The sequence below is a fragment of the Cryptotermes secundus genome, unplaced genomic scaffold (genome assembly GCF_002891405.2).
Source record: "Cryptotermes secundus unplaced genomic scaffold, Csec_1.0 scaffold629, whole genome shotgun sequence".
NCBI classification, from domain to species: Eukaryota; Metazoa; Arthropoda; class Insecta; order Blattodea; family Kalotermitidae; genus Cryptotermes; species Cryptotermes secundus.
The window spans coordinates 286,532-311,211 of NW_019744122.1; the positions used below are offsets into that span (position 1 = coordinate 286,532).

Genomic DNA, 24,680 nt, shown 5'->3' on the forward strand with positions numbered 1-24,680 from the left:
TGGACAGAGAGATGACTGGGATATGAATTGGCAGAGGTGGGCCAATCGCTTGGCCTCGTAGGGCGCGAGATTCAACCCCAGTGGATTTTTTCTTGTGGGGTTATGTGAAGAACATTGTTTACCAGGTTGAGATCAATGACCTTCAATACCTGAAATCCCGCATAAGGGACGCTGTGGCTACAGTAACACCAAACATGCTTCAAATATGGATATTTTTCGTGTCACCAAGGGAGCCCACATTTAAATTTATTGAGAAATTTGTATATGCAGAAAAACTTTGATAGTTTCCCTTTGTAATGGTGTAATCCATTAATTTGTATAATAAATTCTTTCTAAGATATAATGATTTTATTTTGGATACATTTCATCTGGACATCCTGTACTTGTGTCTGTTATTTATAGCGACACAGTATTCTGCTCTTTCTTTCTTTTGGCGTTAAGGCCCCAATTTTGGCCTAGGCCTACCTCCATGAAACTCTCCGTTTCACTTCGGTTTACTAGATCTTAGACATACGGTACGACTCCTTGGGCGGGTGATTAGCTCGTCGCAAGGCCTCTCTGTACACAAACACAGAAGAACAACTCACACAAACACTAAACATCCATGCCCTGAGTGGGATTCGAACTCATGATCCCGGCTTCCGAGCGAGCGAAGACAGTGCATGCCATAGACCGCTTGGCTACCGTGACCGGCATTCTACTGGTTACCTTCGCAAGAAATACAGATCATGTGGAGATCTCTGTTACTCATTAGTTTGCCAACAACGCCCTGCGTCTTCAGGAACTGAACAAGAATGACGTTCAGAAACTCTTGCATTGTGCGCTATGGGTGTCAGTGTGTACCCAGTCAGCGACTTTTCGGAACAAACCAAACACAAAAGGTAGTTTCTGAATGTTACCAGGAAGACCATGGAGAAAGTTCACCCTTTACATGCGAGACGTGCTCATTGGCATTTGCAAACGGAAGTGTCAAAGCAATGAAATGACAATGACTTGATAGAAACCCAATTTGGAATGGATCCAAATTTTCCATATCTATAAATCTGGTTCCTTCTCTAGCAGTGATATTAACACTTTCAATATTCTAATGTCATCACTTATTATACTTCAATCAAGAACTGCTTTTGGTGAAATGGCACGACGTGGGTTATGCAAGTGTTCTTTAATTTCAGAATCGCGTACTCTACGTCCGTCGGCCTTTGGTTACGGGCTGGAGGCTACGGTTTCGTCGTTGGGACTGGAACTGGATGTCTCATTCAGATTGATTCCAGGTCCCATCTGGACGCCTGCGCACTGGGCACTTGGAACAGTTCTCTGGACGTACAGAAACCGGAACATGGAACTGACCACTCGCCTTCATCTGCCGACATTAATCATGTCTGGAGTTTACTTTCATTCGCCGTGTCTTCGTGCAGGGAGATTTCATTGTAATGTACGTACTGTTGTTATCATAACGTAGGATGTAAGAAAAAAGGTAAAGCTATCCCTGTAACAGGTCGTGGATGCCTATAGATTTGTGGGCCATCGAGGCTCGCACATTTTCTAGACAATCGGTTCACAGATGACGGTGAGGTCAGTTTTACGCGCTGACCGTCCTTTACCCCCAGAAATATTCCTGGTACTTATTTCTGTTAGAGGCACTCTTAAAAAAGAAAACGATTAATATATGAAGAAGTTACGTCAATTTGGATTCGATATTTTAAAACAAAATTGATAACATATTCTTCAAATCAGAAGAATGGAATTTACCCAAACTCTAACATGTTGAAATTCAGTGTGAGCACTTGATGGCAAAATGTGAGATAAATGGATGTACAAAATATTATTGAAGAAGACATAGTAGGCATATTATTATTATTATTATTATTATTATTATTATTATTATTATTATTTGTGACAACAGAAATGTTATATTGTCACGTGTATGGTGGTAAACGTGACGAAAATAAAGGGGTTCTAGTTCGGATGATTGGATTTATTAGCACTTCGGTTACACGCTCTCTCTTAATTACAGTTAATACAGGGCTATCGCTGATTTAACACACTTTACAGTTTACTGTTGCACACACATTAGAATTCTGCTTCCACCACTCGTCTCCTAGAAACTATCTCAACACAGAAACTAGCACTTCAAANTTGTGAAAACATAAATGTTATATTGTCACGTGTATGGTGGTAAACGTGACGAAAATAAAGGGGTTCTAGTTCGGATGATTGGATTTATTAGCACTTCGGTTACACGCTCTCTCTTAATTACAGTTAATACAGGGCTATCGCTGATTTAACACACTTTACAGTTTACTGTTGCACACACATTAGAATTCTGCTTCCACCACTCGTCTCCTAGAAACTATCTCAACACAGAAACTAGCACTTCAAATCATTGTGAAGTCTTCTTGCTATTTCGTCTGCATCACTCTGGAACCTCGGAACTAAAACTTCTGGACTCACTCCTCCAGCTTACGGCTGACTCGTAACTGTCTTGAACGAATTCTATCACTCTTACTTATATAAATGCGGAAAGGACATGGACTCACAGTAAGCACATATCACGTGATCGCTATCCAGCCAGTCTACTGGCGCGTCGTTCTGATCTACAGAAAACACAGCTTCATCTATTGTTGCGTGTTGGCCCGTACTGATATAGCTGTTGCCTGGCAAGACGCTGATCGATCTCTTACAGTATAAACATACAAAAGACATAACACTAATAAATATAAAGAAAAAGAATCGCAAAGTTTAGGAGGTGAGAGAAAAATGAAATCAAACACGCAATTAAGAAATAGGAAGTACTTTTTCTGAAAATGTGAAAATGATATCGACTGTATTAGAATATTATATTCGATAATAATAAATACCAAGACACTGTGAAAAAATGAAAGAAGAATATGTAATCTCGATGACGAACGAGGTTACTCTTAAGGGTTCTGTCTTCCTGGATATAATGTCATGTACTATGTTGAAAGTTAACTTTCGTAATTCCGCTGTGAGAACCTCATATCCTACAGAGTTGCTGTTAGTTTCTAACAGAGGACTCTGTCCATGGAATTCCTTCCTTAAACCATTTACGAAAACTTAATAATTTTGAATCAATATCTCCCAACTAAAGACCAGCCACTATTTAATAATCCCCCATATCAGTTCTCAGTCCCGTCCGCCACGAAAAGTCATTGGCCGATATTGACGTCACCGTTGTCCGCTGTCCGCTGTCCGGCAACAGTATCGTGTTGCCAGTTACATGTGTTAGGAGCAGTGTTCCGCCTCCACGATGTTCCTGGCTCATTTACATGCTTCACTTTCAGAGCTGAAGTTAAGATCTGAACAAAGCGGTTACATCGTTCAGCCTGAGTTTGGGTTTGTACGTGACGCGTTTGCAGGTCATTAAATTGCGGCCGGACGGTAGTGTCGCCTTCACGGGCGTGGTGCTACTGGAGACAGGAAAGAAGGGGAAGTACCAGTATGGTCTTCGCGGGCATGACAGTCAATTGAAGGTCCACAGAAAACTGACTTTGGTCATCGGAGTGTCAACGTTCGGAACAGAATAAGGAGAAGACAGACAGGCACACGACATTATTACAATATGTGGGAAATCCTGCGGGCGGTCTGGACGGGTTTCCGTTTACCCTGTAATACTGCACGAATGACCCCGAGCTCAGGAAAGGAGAGTACTGTGTGACGTCACGGAGAAAATCTTCAAGAAGCTGAATTTATCTGCTATGCGGCCTACACCTCGGAATTATGCACATGATACCCCAATGAAAGCTCGCGTAGGCACAAGGAGCCTGTGCACTGAAGAAGAGATTTTAGAACGGCCGTACGAACCAAAAACAGTATCCAAATGGAGAAAGATATTACATATTGATAGGGCTTATACAATGAGAAATTAGGAACTACACGACCAGGATACATTGTTCTTTGCTCGTTAGAGTGAGTGCAACATACACGTACTTCCTACACGGACATAAATTCGCCCATTTTCTGTCTTTGTCCTTTTTTCTCTCTCCAGTTTTGTCCCTGTTACTTTATTACTTCTGCTTTTTTTCCTTGTCTTTCTTTCTTCATTTTGTGTCTCTTTCTCTCTTCCTCCAATTTCGTCCTCAATCTTCCCATTACTATTATTCTTATCTTCCTTCATACCTTCCTCATTTCCTATCTTGCCTCATTCTTTATTTGTCCCTTTCACCCTCCATTAACTTCCCTCTGTTTCTCCCTTACTTATTCCTTCCTTTTTATTTCTTTTCTGTCTTCCCTATTTCTTCTCCCTTCGTACTCTCTTTTCCTTCCTTCTCCTATCTTACGTCATGTATTCCTTCCTTTCTTACTTTTATCTTACTTCTTTGTTCTGTTTCTTCTTTTTATTTCTTCTCTCTTGCTCTCTTTTTCTTCGTTAGCCTACTTTCCTTTTAAAGAAAGAAGCGAGGTTTAAGAGATGCTATCCGATGTGTGGGATATCCCACGGCCTTCCTTGGCCTGGATTAGTAAGGATGGGAGACCCTCTGAGAGGAAGGCCTTTCACTGTGATATAAATGAATTAATTGAAATATTAATCGAATTATTATAGAAGACAAAAGTGACTGCCCTTAGAATTCATCAACAAATGGACATATACTCGTATGAACCTCATTATGAAACTTCGGGGAAATAACTTCATGATCTACCAAATTATTAATTTACACGCGAGAAGTTACATTATCTTTGTTTTATCAAATGATGGAACATACAGAATTCAGTATTACTGAACTCTGAACCAGGACAAGACCCTTCGGAATTCTAACACTCATACTCATACGTTCTGTAGCGTCAGATGAGTGGAGACAGAAGTCATCTTGACGCAAAGCGACGTGTAGCTCAGTAACCACACACCCCCACAGAAAATGACGTGGGGTCATAAAACTTCTGAAACCTATACCAATGTGGGGGGGGGGGTAAAATTGGCCGTTGATCTTTGACCTCCGAAACCTGAGAACACTCACAGCCCCAAAATCGGCGAGTCCCATTGTGTCCTTTTATATTTCCATAATTTGCTTACCAGATATGCATAACATAATACTGTAACGTTTTCACTCCCTGTGAGACCGTAGCTGAAGTATTTAAACCTAAATGAATCCACGCGTGCGGCATTTACTCCGTCATCGTAAGTTTTAGCCCTGAGGGGCTGAGCGATTCTGACACTAGAAGATGCCACATCACGCCTAAATGTGAAGGAACTTACAACGCATGTAGCAGACACAGGTCTGCCTGAAGTGATGGCGTTATCCTGAACATGTGGCTGTGTCTCTCTTCCTGTCTATGTACCCATCTATATTTTTTAAACACTAGACAAATTTTTAGGAAACTTGGTATGAACATTGTATCATCTGGCCATCACAACAATGCCTCAGAGTACTTCATTTTCTACAATCAGCAATAATAACTTCGCAGAGCGTGAACCACAACAATGACACGAGTCGAGGTACCTCAGGTGTGTGGTAATTCACAAATAGATTCCAAAAGCGTCTGACGGTTATGTATAACACTCGGGATTACTGGGTTTTTGGACTTTGTCCTTCATCCCGTATTTTCTTTTGTGTTCTTTAGAATACCGAACGATGGACAGGGTACCCAAAAATCCCTAATGGTAATTCACTTTAGAAAACCACGTAAGTTTTCACTGAGGTGATTATTCTGCTGAATATGAAGCAACACGACGGCAGTGAGGAAATTTTCTATGGAAAAACCAATGAATCAGTGATGCAAGGCATGATATATCGGTACAGAGATAGACCACGGACACGTCTGCATACTGGGTTTGAAATGTTGTTCACAATGGAACAATTTCAAACATCGCGATGCGGGGAACTTTTTTGCGTTAGATTTGACGAATTTAATAGAGACAGAAAGTTTCTTTAAAGCAAAAATAACAAAGTGAATGATAATAATGATAATAATAATGGATCTGTAGAAGCCGGGATATCGTAATCGGTATAGCGACTGGCTACGAGCTGGACGACCGAAGGCTCGGAGTTCAAATCCTGATGGGGGTAAGAACTTTCATTTCTCCACGACGTCCAAACCGGCTCTGGGGTGCACCCTACCTCTTATCCAGTGGGAACAGAGGGCTCTTTCCCCAGGGGTAAAGCGGCCGTGGCGTGAAGCTGACCACTAACTTCCAACTAGTTCCGAGGTCAACAAAATATGAATCTATACATCCACTCCCCATACGCCTCATAGCGTAGTGCTTAATTAGTTAAGCACAGGGACAAATTTATCTTACTTTAATTACACGTATCTGCAAGGACGAAAGGGTACATAACATGAGCGAACGGTCTATGAGCGCTACGAGGACCTCTTTATTCTCCGTTTCTTTCTCCGTTAAACTTTTGCTTTCTCTCTCCTTTGTCCGTTTTAACAATGCATGCCAACTGTGACGTGAATGCTGAGTTGATAATCACGAGTATTCTGAAGGTGCGTGGAGAACTGAGGTGTCTATATGAATGCACTATTGTAAAGGACAACAAGCAAAGCTCCGACAAACTACAAGCCATGTGCTGATCACGGTTGAGATTCTAACTCCAAAAGTACTTGTATGCTCTGTACAAATGTCTGGCTAGTCATTCTAGTCTTGATCCGAAGAGAAACTGAAGTAATCCAGCTGGAGATCTACACGTACTTAACTGTCGTCGAGTTCTGGTTTACTGGTGAGTTCAAAGGAACTTACAATTCACAAAATTAGTTCCGCAATAGTGATATCTATTTTGAGAAGTTCCGAACAGCGGCCGTAAGTGGCCTTCATAATTTCTTTTTCTTCACGTAAGATAATTAAGGAGACGTAAAGATCAGGTAATTCCACTGCGCATCTTCCCTCGCGCAGTTGCGTCACACAAATGTAAACTTGAGCTGCTTCTGCGAGTTCCGAGGTCGAGTCCCTAAGTACATTTCTGGAATATTATTCCTTAATAAGCTTACACTGATCGTAATAAGTAACTCCACGGAGAGCGACCTCTGTAGTCTAGGGCTAACGTTCCAACCTCATGACTCAAGGTACGCGGAAAAATTCAAGGAACAAGTCCTCCGGGAGGGACTTTAAACCGTGGGTCCCGTGTCGTAGATTTACGGCACGTAAAAGAACCTCATGTCTCTAGGAGACCTCTGAGCTAAATTTGGCCAAAAAGTTTCCAGCCCAAAGTAGTTTCCAAAGCCTCCGGTAGATGGGGGAATTATTAGGTACCACTGCCAGAGGAGGGGCGACCTCTCTGACAGAAAGGGACTAACTATTAGATACCACTGCCAGTAGAACCTCGCTGGTAGAAAGGGGCAGATAGTAAGCACCAGTACCGGTAGGGTATGGAGATAGTAGAAATTAGAAGGGAGACGCACAATGGACCAATAACTGGTCTAAGTGCATGGGGAAGCCCACCCCCTCAACACTGAATACTGAACTCCACGGAGTAGAACCATTTTTCGGCAGGTGACAATATCTCAATTGATCAAGAAATTCCCTGCTTTTTTAAAAGATTCATTGCTGAACCCAGTCTATATCGTCAAATCACATTTCTCTAAGATCCATTTTGATATTATTCTTCCATCAACGTCTGGTTCTCCTAAGAAGTCTCTTTCATTCAATTCTTCAAATTAAAATGTTGCATGGATATTCTCATTTCTCTCGCGCTTACTGCATGTCCTATCCATCTTATTTCGCTCTGTTTCATCACCCTAATAATTTTAGATGAAGATCAATCCTAAAAATTGTTAAGTCCCTCAGTGTACAATTCCCTCCCACCTACTCCTCCTTAGGTGCAAAGAATCTCCTCTGCTATGCCCTCCGGCATTACCAACACGTGTTCTTCCTTCAGAGCAAGACACCCAGCTTCACGCAAGTATGCATTACGACAAAAGATGGAATTATGCTTTCTGCACTTAATCTAGACCACACGGTCTAAAGCATGAAATGTCTTCGTCCGCTCGAAAGCTGTGATCGTGGGTTCGAATCCCACTCAAGTCATGGATGTTTGTGTGTGCGTTTATTCTCTGTTTGTATTGTCCTGTGTGCAGGTAGCGGCCCTGCGACGGACTGATCCCTCGTCCAAGGAGTCCTGCCTACTGTGTAGAGGATTAAGAAACTGAAGTTAAACGAAGTGTTTCATGAATACCCCATGTTCCAAGTGGGAGCAACGGGAATAGATAGACAGACAGACAGACAGATAGTATTTAATCTTTACGTTTTTATTGCAGATATCAAGTTTCTGAAATAACGACCAATATTCCGCAGTGTAATGAGCTCGTATTTCTTCGGGGATAGAAGAGTAATTTGTTATTCTTGTTCTTAGATATTTTAAACAGGATATAAATACTTAACATTAATTATTTAAGAGCATATTAGACGAATATTACTATCTTATATCATTACATTCTTGTGTTTCTTAAAACTTCTTTATTTATTTCATATTTTCGACATGCATTCCATGAACGTGTGTCATTAATTCTATATTTTCAGACTGAAATGTCCAATACCTGTTTCTCGCCGATCCGTCTGCTTTCACGTCATATGTAATGGCAATATACTGAGTAAAGGCGACATGCTCGCTGGTATACGCATGCAAAACATTCTACATTCGAACCCTCTAGTACCTAGATACCAGAACACACTGCCGGAGAGGTCAGTGCAAGTGGACTCGATCGACCTTCCTTGCGCAGAAGACTCATCGCCCATCATAAAAATATTTAGACTGTACCTTCCAGATGCGAACGAGACTTTTCACCATCTCGGATACAGACTTGTAGATAATTGTAGCCTACGGATTGTGCAACAATGAAGTAAGATTAATAATAGCTTACAGAGCATGACGGTCGTGGTAGGAGAGACGGAGAGAGAATAGCTAGAGACATGATTGAAAAACAATAACGGCTCATCAATTGATGCAGGTCACGCTCAGACAGGCCTATTAGCTATATGAGTTTTTGCAATTTTGCTCTGTAGCTCTGTAGTGTGGGTGGCGTGGTAAGAAAGTTTCTGGCCACTACTTTGGTCACGTTCTGCCTCTCTCTGATGCAGCGTGAAGCAAACTGCCTGACACAAATCCGATAATGTTACGTTTATGAGAATGGTTACTACCGAGATTTCTGCTCACCAGCGGTCTCCAGAAAATAATGAGACAGACGAGTTCTGTCTTTTGGAATAACACACCACGTACTTCGCAGAAAGTCAGCCGAACTTCCGGGGGAACACGCCCCCTTCTCCTTCCTACGGAAGGTCAGTTGACTTTCAGTGGACATACTTACTTACCCATGGACCTGGGCCCTTTTTGAGAGCCGCCAATTCTGCAGCTTCTCAAGGATTTACCAGCATTTTATGGAACCCATAGATTTATTACCGTGTTAAGAAGAGCCCTCCACTGGTCCCTATCCTGAGCCAGATCAATCCAATTCATACCATCCCATTTTATCTTTCTTAGATCTATTTTAATATTGTCCACCCACCTACGCCTTGGTCTTCCTAGCGGTCTCTTTCCTTCTGGCTTTCCAACCAATATCCTGTATCTATTCCTCTTCTTCCCCATTCGTGCTACTTTGCCTGCCTACCTCATCCTCCTTGACTTTCAACGGACTGCACGGTGTGACATCCCAGAAGAGAGAACTCTTCATAACCTCAGATCCCACAGTGCGATAGCAACTTACTCTGTTCCACTTTTATGCACATGCTCCGTAGGTGTCATACAGAAGCCACACAAATGGAGCATAATAATGTAAGGCAGGAAGTAGGTGTTACGAGATTGTTGTTTTTGTGATGATGTCCTAACGGATGTGCTTTCCCATCTTGCAGCTATGTTGCAAAATAGCCGCATCGCTTATTGTGTTGCACAATGATCTACCGTAGGTGCAAATGTCCTTCACGCCGAAGAAACCTTCATTTTCTCGTCAGTTGAAAAGGCAGAGTGTACTTTTGCAATCTCCGACCAAAGTGCGGCCTTTTGGGCATATGTTACTAATCACAGCAGCGAACTATGGTTACGAAAACAATATGTCCACCAATACAACAGGAAGAGTAGCCGGGATAGCTCAGTCAGCTTAGCGACTGGGTACGGGCTGGACGACAGAATGGTCGGATTTCGAGTCGAGGTAGGGGTAAGAATTTTATCTTCTCTGCATCGTCCAGACCGGTTCTGGGGCCTAGCCTCCTATTCAAATTGTACTTGGGGCTCTTTCTCCGGGGGTAAAGCGGTAGGGGCGTGAAGCTGACCACTCACCTCCAGCTAGTGCTGAGGTAAAAAAAAACGTGCATTTATATATTCACTCCCACATATGCTTTCATGGCGTAGTTAAGCATAGGGGAAATAAAACAAGAAGATCTGGGAAGACTTAATCGTCTACTTTCCTTTGATACGTCACGGACCTCATAGAAACGACCTCCAACAATTCTACTTTTGCGTGTGTATTTGCCACGGCGGTAAATTTCTTTACCGAGCTGTCTCCTAGCTAGGGGATACACACATAGACACACAGGCTGGTGGAGGGTATTTAAGAAGTACGCCGTTATGATTTGCCCAAGTACCATGATGTACGTACGAAGTTTAAAAAAAATTGGTTCAGTTATTCAAAAGTTGACATGGGGGGGGGGATTTACGGAGAAACAGCATGGTGATATCGTAAGCCCACATTAATTCTCTAAAAATAAGGAAAGTAGGCTAAATCTCTGATTATTGTCTGTCTATATATATAGATCATACGTCCCGGTGATACTAGAAGCAGAATATTTCTCGTAAGACACATTTTGTCTTCATGTCAACGTCACTGAATTGTGGTTCGTCCGGATTTAAGAAACGTCAATTTATTAAGTACAATAATAAAATGTCCTTCATCATTTACCCGAAGTGTAAATGACTGTTCTCCGTTTGATTTGGTTCGTCCTGGTCCGTCACACTAGCAATATTATAAAGGTTCATCAGCTCCGTCCATTGTGACTTATAAAATGTTTCCTTTCTTCCCTTTTTAATACATTAGCAATTGAAATAGCAGTTTCTGCCTGTATTGATATATCCTGCTGAAGATGATCTCTAAGACCGAAACATTTCAAGGATGAAAGATTAAAAAGGAGAAAAAAGATATGTCAGTCATATTATTCAGTTGATTAGCCTTCTATAATTCTCCATTTTTTATTTATTGATTACAACCTTTTGTGTTTGAACAGCTGATGCTGGCACAATTAGTAATTTGCAACAAATACAGTTATACACGTACATAGCCCAACAAAGTTTTCAAATTGCACTCCATCATTTGAAACAAAAATCAGCCGGACAACCACCCAACAACGAAACCATAAACACTGGAATTTTTGTACAATAATGTAAACTGATTGCTAATACATGCCTGATAAAATTAACATCACAACGTTTTTCTATTGATATCCTGTTCACAACGTCCTGACGTGAGAAGGCACTGTATCGGATTTCAAGACTCTACTAGGAAGGCTCAAGAAAATTTGGAGTGCCTGAAATTTAATAGGAAATTTCAGCATCTCTTCTGTGGTGTGAAGCACAACAGAAATTCTGCTAGGTGCTGGCAAAGGGGCAGGCCTAGAAATGAGTAAAGTAAAATAAAGCCAATCAAGGGCCGCGCCATAGCTCAAGCAGTTAGTAGCTGGTTTCCCACCGCGGCGGCCCGGGTTCAATCCCGGGTCTGGTCAAGTGGGATTTGTGGTGGACAAAGTGGTGCTGGGGCAGGTTTTCTCCGAGTACTTCGGTTTCCCCTGCCAATCTTCATTCCACCAGTTGTTCCACAATCACCTTCACCTATCATCTGGGGCTGGTACAATAGGCCAGAAGTTGCCTCAGTACAAGGGACTTAGTCCCACCCCACTAGCAATAAAAAAAACGTAAATTAAGAGTATACGTTTATGAATCTTAATCTGCCATCCGAAGATAAGAACACAGATTATGTACGTTCCAGCACAAAGTGCTATAAAGAGCATTTTGGTCTAAAACATCATCCAGCAAAACTCGGTTCAAAAAATTGGGGGTTAGGTGGTCGGAGTACGTTACACGCCAGAAGAGCATGAGAACGCTTACACGACTTCAGTGTGAGACCATAACAGAACACACAGCTTGGAAGACAAATAGGTAGATGTAGGATTTGAGGCTTTCACGGCGGTGACTATGAAGAAAGCAGTCTTCTGGGATTTGGCACCGTGTATACGTGGCGTTAACCGACGTTTCGGAGGAACGTAGACTGTCTGCTTTTACCGGTTCTCACGGTCTCTTCGCTTGCAGAATTCTTATATTTTTTCTTCTACCCTGAAGATGGAGGCGATACGTTCCTCCGAAACGTCGGTTAACGCCACGTATACACGGTGTCAAATCCCAGAAGACTGCTTTCTTCAAATGGGTAGATGTAACGAAATTATCAAGACTGATTTTGTAGAAATATTATGTGAAGCTATGAAGCGAATTTAACTGGTTCTACTTGAGTTTCAACGAGGAATCTTGTGAACATGGCTACGAATTTTCGTGTTTCATAAAGAGTCGTAATTATTCACCACTGCAGCCGCTACGGGCTTATTAAGACGCATTTTGATCAAAGAATTTCGTTAACTATTCACATAGTTTTATATCCGTTGTTATACCTAGCTAGGCTATGAGTTAATAATTTATAATCGGTGAGACTCTTGGTCATATATATGATTAGAAAATATTAGCAATTAAATGAATACTTATTGCTTTATATGTATGTGGTGGCAATATACAAACATCCTATTCTCGTTAGTATGTATGGTACTGCCTTTCATGTTGGTCGGGGGTCAGCACGTTACAGGTCACATGAAAATGCCGTGTTGTTTCCGCAGCAATCCAAGTATTGTCTCCAGTTATTTGCTTACCTATATTTTAGACACATAAACTAGGAACTGAAAGCAGAGAATGACAAGGATGCTAGGAAGAAAACTTTCCTTATTCTGTGAGCAACCAAGCACCGAATCAGAGGCGAAACTCTGAACTCTGAGGCCGAAAATGTGATGTTCTGTCTAGTCAGGGCAACTTTACCTCAGAAGGCTGTGACAGATGAGTATGGAACAATAGTGGAATAATGATTATTGAGGGAAAACGAAGAAACACGGAGGAAGACCTGCTCCAGTGTCACTTCATCTATCATGAATCTCATATGAAAGTCACATAAGACCGCATTCGGGCAAAACTACTGACTACAAGGAGCTGAAATCTCTTAGTTTTATTCTTTCTAAGTGCCCATAAATTTCTGTGAGAAAATCTGCCCCAGTACACAGCTTTTATCCCATGTTTATTGTCATGGGACTACACCATGCTACAAACCGGAAGGTCGCGGGATCGAATCCAAATGAGGTCACTGGATTTTTCAATTGACCTAATCCTTCCAGCCGCACTATGACCGGGGGTCGATTCATCCTCTAACAGAAATGAGTATCAGGAATTTTCCTGGGGGTTAAATGGCGGCCGGCGCCTTAGGCTGACAATCTCACCGCCATCTATGAGCGGACTCTCTAGAAGATGAAGGAGCCTCGTCCTCTCACACACCTATGGACCTCCACGGCCTGTTACAGGAACAGCTCAGCAGCAGCTGCACCCAATTATGACAATTGTTTCTCTACTTGCTGAACGGTGCAACGACGATACGGATTCCTCTATGTAGAAGGCAAATATCTATGTTGTGCTATCAGAAGTCACTTGCTGCAAGCACATTTATGGTTTGAAAATAATATTTACTGCCGCTCATTATAAGAAAACAGGATGATGAAAAAAGTGGGTGCTGGTGAAGAATAGTCATTGCTCCTTGCTTATTGTCTTCGTCGTACTGAAATCGATTTGAATTCCAATGAAGGTAAATGTACTTGAAATTCATGTAAATATTATTTTGTTTTCAGCACCTTAATATTCTCTATATAAAACGGTTATGTCTATTTGAATTTCATATATCACATTAACTGAAGGATACAAAAAATGAATGTCTCAAATCTTTAACAATGCAACTGTATATGTATACAGCTTCTGCCCTTCACTAAATAATCTCTTCCGACCTTCATCCCGTGACGCTTCACGTAGAAGTGGCCAAAACCAACCGAATTAAAGAAAGTCCAGCAGCCTTTAGCACATGTCAATATAAGCATCATGAACATTATTCTAATTTATTTCGCAATGAAGATATTAGAAAGTGCACAAAATTTTCTTTCAAATCTCGATACTATAATTTGTGTCAAGTAAATCTGATTAGTATCCGGTCACGGTGGCCGAGCGGTCGAAAGCGTGTACTGCCTTCTTTCGCTCGGAAGCCGGGATCGTGGGTTCGATTCCCATAAAAGGCATGTATATTTCGTATGTGTATGTGTTTATTCTGTGTTTATGTTGTCATGTGTTTAGGTACAGGCTTTGCGACGAGCTGATTACTCGTCCAAGGAGTCCTACCGTCTGTAAAATGATCATGAAACTGAAAAACCAGAAGCCAGGGCCCAAGGGGGCAGTAGAGCCAGTGGAAAATAACCAGATTAATTAAGCAAACTATTATTATTTTCAGTATGTTTTCTGTATAGCCGGTAGTAAACCCTTTTTTTTTCTTGGCACTACAGCCCCAGTGGGCCTAGGCCTACCTCCATGAACTTCTCCGTTCACTTCGGTTTTTCTAGATCTTACACGTACGGTAGGACTCCTTGGGCGGGTGATCAGCTCGTCGCAAGGCCTCTACCTGTACACAAACACAGAAAAACGCACACAAACATCAATGCCCTGGGTGGGATTCGAACCCACGATCCCGGCTTCCGAGCGAGCGAAGACAGTGCATGCCTTAGACCACTCGGCTACCGTGACCGGCGTAGCAAATCCTTGACTAGTCAAAATTGTAACTTGAATTGTATATTAATTAGTGAACAATTATAGAAAGTAGGCCACAGGTCGGATAGTTTTACCTTTAACCTTCTTCGCATGATGGCATAAGAGGCTACGCCCATGAGAGCTGAGGATACTTTCATTGCGTGATGACACTATGGGCCTATTAGAACATGTTTCGGATAATGTCCCAACGCTGTGTTGCAATACAGGCATGCATAACGAACGTGAAACAGCTCACTCATATTTGAAAGGCATGCGGCTCTTAAAACCGGCCCGAGTTCAGCTCCTCCTGGCTATTCAACATCTCTCCTGATTCGTAACTCACTGCCATTCTGCCGTACTTTACTCGGCGCTACATAACCTCAAAATCTCAAGCAAAGTAGTAAAATAAAATAGTCACTCAACAGGTAGAAACACTCTAATTTTGTGTCCGTTCTTTATACGGGGTACACAAAATGGAAGCAAAATAGAGACGATATCCGCCTGCCTGCATATTGAATCGCCGAAGCAAATGAATGGTTAAAAAAAATAATATTTTGCGTTTTCAAGAAAAATCGTGGCTGATTTACTTCTGTTTTGAATGTAATCAATGAAATATTTACATAGCATGAAACTGAAATCAACCTCAGTGGAATTTCTTTAAAATGCGTTCTTAGTGAGAAAGAAATTGTTACGTCATATGAAATGTAAATGTGGCTGTTGAGTAATTTATTTTTTACATTTTTTGACATGGCGAATATTTAAGGAAATGAGGAAGAAATAAAGAATAATGGCAATAGTTTCTGACTGTATTGAGTTTCATATACGTAATTTTATTATATTTGTGTTTTTGAACCTACAATAAATAAACATAAGTATGAAAAAAATAAAGCATGTATTTTTAAAGTGTGTAATTCAGGAGTACAAGCTTCCATTGTTTTTATTCAGATAAAATTGGAACAGAATTGTAGTTTGTTATATTTATTACATATTCGCTTAAGAATATCAAAGGGTTAAGCACCCAGATGTTATTGCCCCACATTTCCATTTGTTACGTGAATGACTGCAATCAGAATTTCACATCTTGAATTTGGTTTAAGCAAACTGCCCCAGAAATAAACACAGAAAATTTGGGGGGGAGGTGAGCACTAAGATCCAAAACATTGAGAATTCTTTGTATAAACACGGAAGCTGAAATGCATCGGTAAGAAACTAGATCTATTCAAAGGTGTTCCGGCAGAAGTAATGCTTGAACTGTGGTTACAAAAGTAACGTTTGCTAGGAAGAGTTCTGAAGAAAACTGGAGTTTAGAGTGGACGATGGGAATAACTGCTTAAACTTCATCCTACCACTTTCCCTATTCGACAAAGAAAGACACAGTCCTCGTGGTGTTCTCTGCAACAGTAGGATAGAAAAACCGCAGTTGCAAAAACAGCTTTAATGTCATAGGACAGTACACTTTAGGTTGAAAACTTACCAGTCAGATGTTATAGAATATAGATAATAGGCATTCTTTTCAAGAAATAAAAGAACAATTGACTGATAATGTACTTTTACATTCCAGTGACAGAAATCAGCAATTGTTGTTACAGTTAAGTACATGTTCACAGTTTTGGCCTTGCGTTGCCACACAGGCTTCTGCCCGGCAATACATGGATTCACGGAGGCGCTGGAAAGTGCCAGGAGTATTGAAGACCGGGGTACAGCCATTATGAACGCGATTCAATAGTTACTTTGCAATCATCATCACTGAAGCGTGCACAATATGTTTCAGATTACCTCAAAGGAAAATTCAGGGGGATTCAGGTCTGGTGAACAATTTGTCCAGGATACTGGTCCCTGCTTTCCTGTCCGTTGTTCACTGCAGGCTGTCTCAATATGATTCCTGGCGGTTAATTGAAATGGGATGGGGCGCCACTGGTTTCGTTGGATATCCCATGGGACGGTATCTAATAACTAGGGCAAAGCGTGCTTCAGAAAATGTTGGTAAGCAGCACTAATGAGTCTATAGGGCTAAACACACAAAAACAAAAAATCCTGTGGTTTTAGTCCTCAAGCGAACTATACCGACCAAGCGACCGCCGCTTGTTGGTGAAATTAGTGCCGTCTCTGTGGTCTAGTGGTCAGAATTCCTGGTTACAGATCCAGTGATCCAGTTTCGATTCCCAACGCTACCAGATTTCCTGAGAAATAGTGGGTCCGGAACGGGGCCACTCAGCCTCATGAGGATAATTGAGGAGCTATTTCAAGGAAATAGCTGCTCCGGCCTAAAAAACATAAATTAACGACCGTGGGGATTCGTTGCGCTGACCACACGACACCCTCTATCCGCTAAAGTTGGGTTAAACACATGGGCTTACGAAAGAGTCCCAACAATACCAGCTGAAACGTTAATTGAGAACTGCTGATAAGGTCTGGGTTGAACTGTACTATGTGAATTTACATCACTCCAAATGTGTCTGTTATGGAAGTTTAGTATACCGTTCCTTGTGAAACCTGCTTCGTCAGTGACGAGTATGCGACTGTTGCAGAAGGAATATTCGGCATAATGTTGAACTGGTAAAATGATTGGCTTGGGCGAAAATCGATGGAACTTAGAGAGCCAGTACACGGTGCAAATGTTGCGAGTTAACTGTTGTGAGCATCACACGTTCGGGAGGTTGAGTTTGACAAAAGTTGGAACTGAGATTCTCCTTTTCTCACTTCGTTACGCGCCCTTCCACATCCACTGTTCGCTCACGTCTGGGTCTTCCGCAGTGCACCATCGAAGGGCGAATCTGCCTAATGCGACAATCGACGGTGTGAAACGTGCGTGGTTTCGAAATCTACTTTAAGGGTACCTCTCCGAGTAAAATCTGAGTGCCTCTGGACCATTACCACTGACTTTACCGAAAATTAAAGGCATATTGGCGTCTTATCGGAATGTATAATTGTCCACTTTATTTACAGACTTAGAGATCAACTGCCATGCTGAAAGAAAAGCACTTATCTGTACTTACAATTCACTGGAAATGAATGTCACGTGTTAGTGTACGTGGTCCCTATGCTTAACTAATTAAGCGCTATGGGGGAACAGATGAATAGATCCATATTTTCTTGACCTTGGCAGTAGTTAGAGGTGAGTGGTCAGCTTCACGCCCCTGCGGCTTTACTCCCGGGGAAAGAGTCACCTGTATTCATTGGATAGGAATTTGGATGGATCACAGAACCGGTCTGGACGATTTGGAGAAGAGAAAATTCTTGACCTTACAGGGATTCGAGCTCTGACCCCTCGGTAGACTAGCTCGTAGCCCGTCACTGTACAAACTATGCTATCCCGGCTCCACAAGTCTCAGTCTACACATAGGAAATGTGTTGTTTGTCGTTGAATGGGAAAAGTGGTATAGATAAAAGATATGTGTTAATTCATGTCATGCAATCTGAACTCCTATTTCCTTCAACAATGTCCTACTGACTGTGTATAGGATTAATATGCTGAAAAAAACGGCCAAGGTCCAACAAAGGGCTGTAGAGCTATAGATAGAAAGATAGATAGATAGATAGATAGATAGATAGATCTCACACCCCAATTTTCTGCACTTATTTCTGGGACATCCTGCTTATGTGCAGGTGACGTGGGGAAGCTATATTGTGAAGCAGCAGACAGAATCGAGCTCGGAAAACCACATTCAGGACAAGAGACTGCAAGGCAGTGAAGACTGGACTTTTTGCTGGTGTAAAAAGTTGATGTTCCTATTGCCAGACTTTGTACGTATTCTGCTCTACAGCAGCAGAAGTTTGTTGATGCTGCTGCTACTTTTACACTTGCCACATCACCATAAAAATCGCCATCACCACTGCTACTGTTGATATTTTCCAACGATACGCGAAGCTAAAATATTGTTACCGGAATATTGCCCATAAAAGACACAATTAAAAGAGTTTAATATTAAACATGACATAATAACTGACTTCAAATTAAGAAATTTTACAAGCCTATTCAATACAAAATGTTAGCTGTGATGTCCAAATTTGAAACTCGACACGTCTGTTTTCTGTAGGTCTGTGTTTATTAGCTTCGTTGCCCCCCATTACCCCTTTTCACATCACAAACCCTACTTTCTTTAGAAGAAATTTTCTATTATTATATTATAGACTATATCTCACAACTTGTAATTTATTTAATTAGTCTGCAAATAACTGAGATTATTGTGAGTAGAATGATAGGAGAGTTGCAGAGTAACGAATTGAAATGTATGTGAAAGAAAGCGGTTGTGGGCTAATGACAGGTACTATACAGGAACTTGTCTGGTGAGATTGAGGAAAACCACCATAATATCCGTCGGTCTTGCAAGTTTCTGGGCCGATATTTGATAATGGAACCGACCGGCCATCAAGCAAAAATGCCACCCACACGAATGTGATATTAGGTTAAGTTTCCTTGTACTTAACTAATCAAGCACTACGCCATGAAGGCGTATGGGGGAGTGGATCTATAGATCCACATTATCTTGAACTCGGCACTAGTTGGAGGTGAGAGGTCAGCCTCACGCCCCGACCGCTTTACTCCCGGTATCCATTGAGTAAGAGGTTGGGTTGTAAGATTTGAGGCTTTCACGGCGGTGACTATGAAGAAAGCAGTCTTCTGGGCTTTGGCACCGTGTATATGTGGTGTTAACCGACGTTTCGGAGGAACGTATCGCCTCCATCTTCAGGGTAGAAGAAAAAATATAAGAAATCTGCAAGGGAAGAGACCGTGAGAAACGGTGAGAAACAGTCTGCTTTTACCGTTGGGTTGTCCACATAGTCAGTCTGGACTACGTGGAGAAGATAAAATTCTTGACCCGGCCAGGACTCGAACTCCGAGCCCTCTGTCAACCAGCCCGTGGCCAGTCGCTATACCGACTACGGTCTCCCAGTTCCAGACATTAAGTGGCAATTATTTTTATTATTACAAACATTAATTTAATACATTACCGCGATCATCATATTTACTTTTATTATAATGTCATGGAAAAATTGTAGAGAGCGCGAGAAACGATTGTTAGCCCAAGCGGTTCCATATGGTACTCAAAGTTTCTCACGAGTATGTATGAGTGATATCCACCCACATACAATTTGGGAAGTACAAACAAACAAAAAAACTCCGTGACCTGTTTTCAGAAAGCGAACTATACCGATCGAGCCACCGCCGCTTGTTGCCGAAGTTAGTGCAAACTTTTGTGGATAGAGGGTGTCGCGTGGTCAGCGCAACGAATCCCCAAAACAGTTAATCTCGGTTTTTCTAGACCGGAGCCTCTATTTCCTTCAAATAACTCCTCAATTATCCTCATGATGCTGAGTGGACCCCGTTCCAGGCCCACTGCTTCTCAGAAAATCTTGTAGCGCTGGGGATCGAACCCGGGATCTCTGAATCTGTGGCCAGGAACTCTGACCATTAGACCAGAGAGGCGGTGGCGATTTGGGAAATACAAATAATAATGTTCCATTGGGGGAAGGCACTTGTGAAGGCTATACTTACCTAAGGAAATGGAAGCCGACTCATCTCATGAAAAGATAAAAATATGCTCCGAATTTTTTAAAGAAGGATATTGAGAAGAATTTATGGCCCAGTTAAGGGAAATGGTACATGGGGATTAATGTATAACCATGAACTCTATAAATTATGTAACAAACCAGATATAGTGATTGCGATCGGAGTAGGGCGGTTGAGGTGGCTCGTACAACTTTTTAGAATGCAGGGACACAATCCTTACAGGAAGTTAACTCCATATAAATCAGAAGGTACTTAACGAATAGGCACATCTGCTATATAGTGGCTGCATTCAGTTGCAGACGGTTTGGAGACAACGGGCTTTATAAACTGGAGACGAAAATTACACAATCGAGACCAAAGGAGTGAAGTCGTAAATGAGGTCAAGGTTCCTCGTGGACTGCAGCGCGTGTAGAAGAAGAAGAAGAAGAAGAAGAAGAAGAAGAAAGACGGGGACCTGTAATAATATAGGCTTATACTGTTGTCTCAATCATTGCAAACAAAATTGAAACACATTTTCTTAATAGAGGCTTGACCAGTTCTCCCCACAACTTTCTGTTTCACATTAATCCTTAATGTTTTGTTTTGACCGTACGTCGGTCATTCTTTTCCTTTACGCCGTAACCAAACATGGGAGTCGGGCTGGTCCCACCCCTTTTCCTATTCGTGAAGTCCTGGCTTCAAATCTCGGTCCGGAGACCGAGTATATCGACTGGTTCATTGCTGTTTTCCTAAGTCCCTCCAGATAATTTCCAAGTTAATATCTCATTTTGGGCTAAGAACGCATTTCTGCAAATCCTATCGAGCTCATTTTTAATTCAAGCATCCCAACATTCAGCGCTTACAGTATGAGCTACTACCATCATCGTTAAATAAATATATTTTATTGAACATCTTGGTGGAATGATTAGACCCCCTTCATACTCGGAAAGTACTTGTTTCGAATCACTAACCGTGACGTTCCTCCGAAATGTCAGCTGACTTTCGACGGACTGCATGGCGCTATATCCCAGAAGATAGAACTCTTCATAACCACTGCTGTGAGAATCTCAAAGTTAAAGTAAAGTTGTCCCTGTGCTCAACGAATTAAGCACTACCCCATGAAGGCGTATGGAGAATGTATGTATAGATCCACGGTTTCTTGACCTCGGCACTAGTTGGAGGTGAGTGGTCAGCTTCACACCCCGGCCGCATTACTCCAAGGGACAGAGCCCACGGCACACATTGGATAGGAGGTTGGGTGGACCCCAGAGCCGGTCCGGATGACTTGACTACCGGGACTTGAACTCCGACCCCATAGCCCATTGCTAAACCCACTGCGCTACCCCGGCTCTTTGTGAGAACCTCAAATCCTACAAAAAAGGAGAAGGGTGCGAAGGAGTGGGAAAGGCAAATTTTCCTCAAACCTTTCCCTCTGTTTCCGAAGTCTGATAATGAACAGTTGTAGCTATCGACGTGGGGTCCAGACAGTTTTGGAGCATAAATTCGGGCTAAGTTACCAGAAGATACCCACTCTCACAACTGATTTGCTTCTTAGGCCAATTTAATTATGATATATCAACAACGGAGGGTTTATGGTCCCGAATATGATAGGGAGATGGATCATTAATGATAATAAGCCAAGGATTTATTAGGAAATTTCTTTTTATTATTCTTATTGGGGTGAGACTGAGTCCACTCGGTACTGCGGCCACTACCGGCCTATTTTACCAGCCCCAGATGATAGATAATTATGATTATCGAGCAACTGGTGGAATGAAGTTTGGCAGGGCAATCCGAAGTACTTGGAGAAATCCTGACCCAACACCATTTTATCCACCACAAATCCCATACGACCAGACCCGGGCTCGAACACGGACCCCCGTGGTGGGAAACTAGCGATTAACTGCCTAAGCTATGGCGTGGCCTGCAGCATTCTGTTGCACTGTCTTTTGTAACACTCTGTTCCAACTCCTTGACGTCTTTTGGCAATTTCATCGAAATATTAATATTCACACGACTTCGTCTCCTTTATGTAACACAACGTGTTTCGGTGTAATTGTCCATGGCCAGATGCACATACGATACGAGTAAGATTCTGCGTTAAATGAAACTGCTGCTCTCCTACTACGCTGTTCTGCTTTCAATTGTTTGTATAAATGCTTCAGAATATTGTAGGTTATGTTTTGTTATCTTGCCGTTGTTATGCACGTGTCTGGTGTACGTTTCTGTTGGTTTGTTGGTTTATCCTTTTGTTGTGTTTGTGACTGCTGCAGAAGCGGAAGCTTGCCGTTGTTAAGCATAGTCCGTAAATACAATAATACAAGTATACCATATTTACACGCTGTATATATTATTTTAACTGTAATGTACTAGGACAAAGGCGAAGAGCCTTAACAACTTGACAACTTCAAGTTAGTAAAAATGGTGTGTATGTTAAAGTAAATATTTGACACATTTGAACATTGCAAGAAAAGAATTTACTGAAAAAATCCAAACTTCAGGGCACCTACTGCGTTGCTATTTCATTGCATTGCACATCGGTTTCTTGGTGCTGATATAAACCATTCTCCCAGCATTTCGAGCACCTACCGGCATTGTAACCATATCCAAAATGTCGATATTTGAGGTTTCTGAATTATGTTTGGATTGTAGAAGACAAGTTATAGGGACGAACTGGATAATACTATTGCCCCCGAGGGTTGGGAGTGTGTTCAGGCCCCAAGCCTCAAGGAATCCCATCTTGCTTTCGTCCAGCCCAAATTTTAGAATAAATATTACTACTATAACTGATCATCTTTTATTTATGTATACTATCTCTCGGTTTTTGAACACCAGAGATCACGTGATATTGTTCTAGCTACTTGTACCTGATAACAGGGCATGTTAGTTAAACAATTTTGCATTGTCAGATGGTTCTGTCTTTTGTAAAATAAAGCTAGTAAAATACATTTTTTTGCAATTTACTTTGTCGAAACCTGACGTGTGAGCGGTTCTGGCGTGTCTGAAAATGACATCGGGTGTGGGAAATGAGGTTTAAATGTTTTAGTTACTATCGTGTACTTACCTTTCATACGAACACATCTTTGTATCTTGTAACGTTTCACAAAGTAACCAACGTCGACGTTTTAAAGAGAACCAAACTCAGCAGACGCCTTGATGTCACTCGAAGGCACAGGTACGCCCATCGTCCCGTTCAGTTGCTGCTCATAACACGAGACGGACGCCGGGTTTGAAACTTCAATGTCTTCTTTTGTTTTTCAGAAACAAAACACACGCGACAAGCACAATCAGATGTAGGTGGAGGTGGAATTGCCGTCTGACCTCTTTCACTGCTCACACAGGTAGGATTTGATTCAGCATTATCTTAAGCTATCTCTTCTTTAGTACTGAAAATGTTACCCCCTCCTTCTAGTTATAAGTCACGTGACGCGATGCATCGGCCTCCTTTCCTCACTGTTCCTCCTCCTCTTCCACCCTCTTTTCACCCGTCGCTAAACGCAACGTAATACAAATCTCAGCAGTGACAGCTGAGTTAGCCGTAGGCCCTTAAAAGCGGCATTCAGGTAAAAGGAAATCCTGGGGAGAATTTCGGACGCCTGTAGCTAATAAGGCGATGTCTAGCTGATATGGCAAGGACAGGAAGAACAATATAATAAGTCATAAATTTAACAATCCTTTTCTGTGTATAATTTCAGAACCTTTGTTTTGCTTGGGTGTGAAACTTTGTCTCCCACATTAAGAAAAGGACATGGATCATTTGTGTGAGAACGGGTTGCGGGGAAATTATGGATATAGACGTAAAAGGTGACGGAAAGCTGGAGAGAACTGCGCGACGAGGAGCTTCACAGTCTGTAGTCTATATTATTATAGAGTCTAAATTCACGAGGATGCGATGGGCAGAGCATGTAACACGCATAATGGCGATTAGAAATTAATTCATGTCATGTAACCAGGGAACGCGATAAGAAATTGATGGGTTCCGGATTAGACGAAGCTGTTTATTGGATAACCTGTTTCCGTTCGGAAGTCATGTCATTATGTCTCACCTATTATAAATTCTGGCTTTAATTTCCACTGCGCCACACCGTAACCTTCAGTAAAGTAGACAGAGCAAGCACCCTCGCATTTCTGATGAAGAGAAAAGTTCCTCTTCTACCTTGACGGGTTAGGCTGCCTGACCTGTTTCCGTTCGCAATTCATGTCATTATGTCTCACCCAATATAAATACCGGTTTTAATTTCCACTGCGCCACACCGTAACCTTCATCATTATTATTATTATTATTATTATTATTATTATTATTATTATTATTATTATCGGGTCCCTGTTTGATATATCCGAGACATTCCTATGTTCAATATTTGTTCTGTTATTAAAAATTGACC

At 41.7% G+C, this 24,680-nt stretch overlaps 1 protein-coding gene across 2 annotated transcripts in view; it reads right to left on the bottom strand.

The window, feature by feature from the left end:
- LOC111874511 overlaps positions 1 to 23,631 on the bottom strand; it is a 100,078-nt gene extending 76,447 nt beyond the window's left edge. For both annotated transcript variants that reach the window (XM_023870072.2, XM_033755478.1), the window contains exon 1: positions 23,360 to 23,631. In XM_023870072.2, coding sequence (XP_023725840.1) covers positions 23,360 to 23,376 — 17 coding nt within the window. In that variant the 5' untranslated portion in view covers positions 23,377 to 23,631. The remainder of the gene's footprint in view (positions 1 to 23,359) is intronic.
- Positions 23,632 to 24,680: the final 1,049 nt, after the last annotated feature.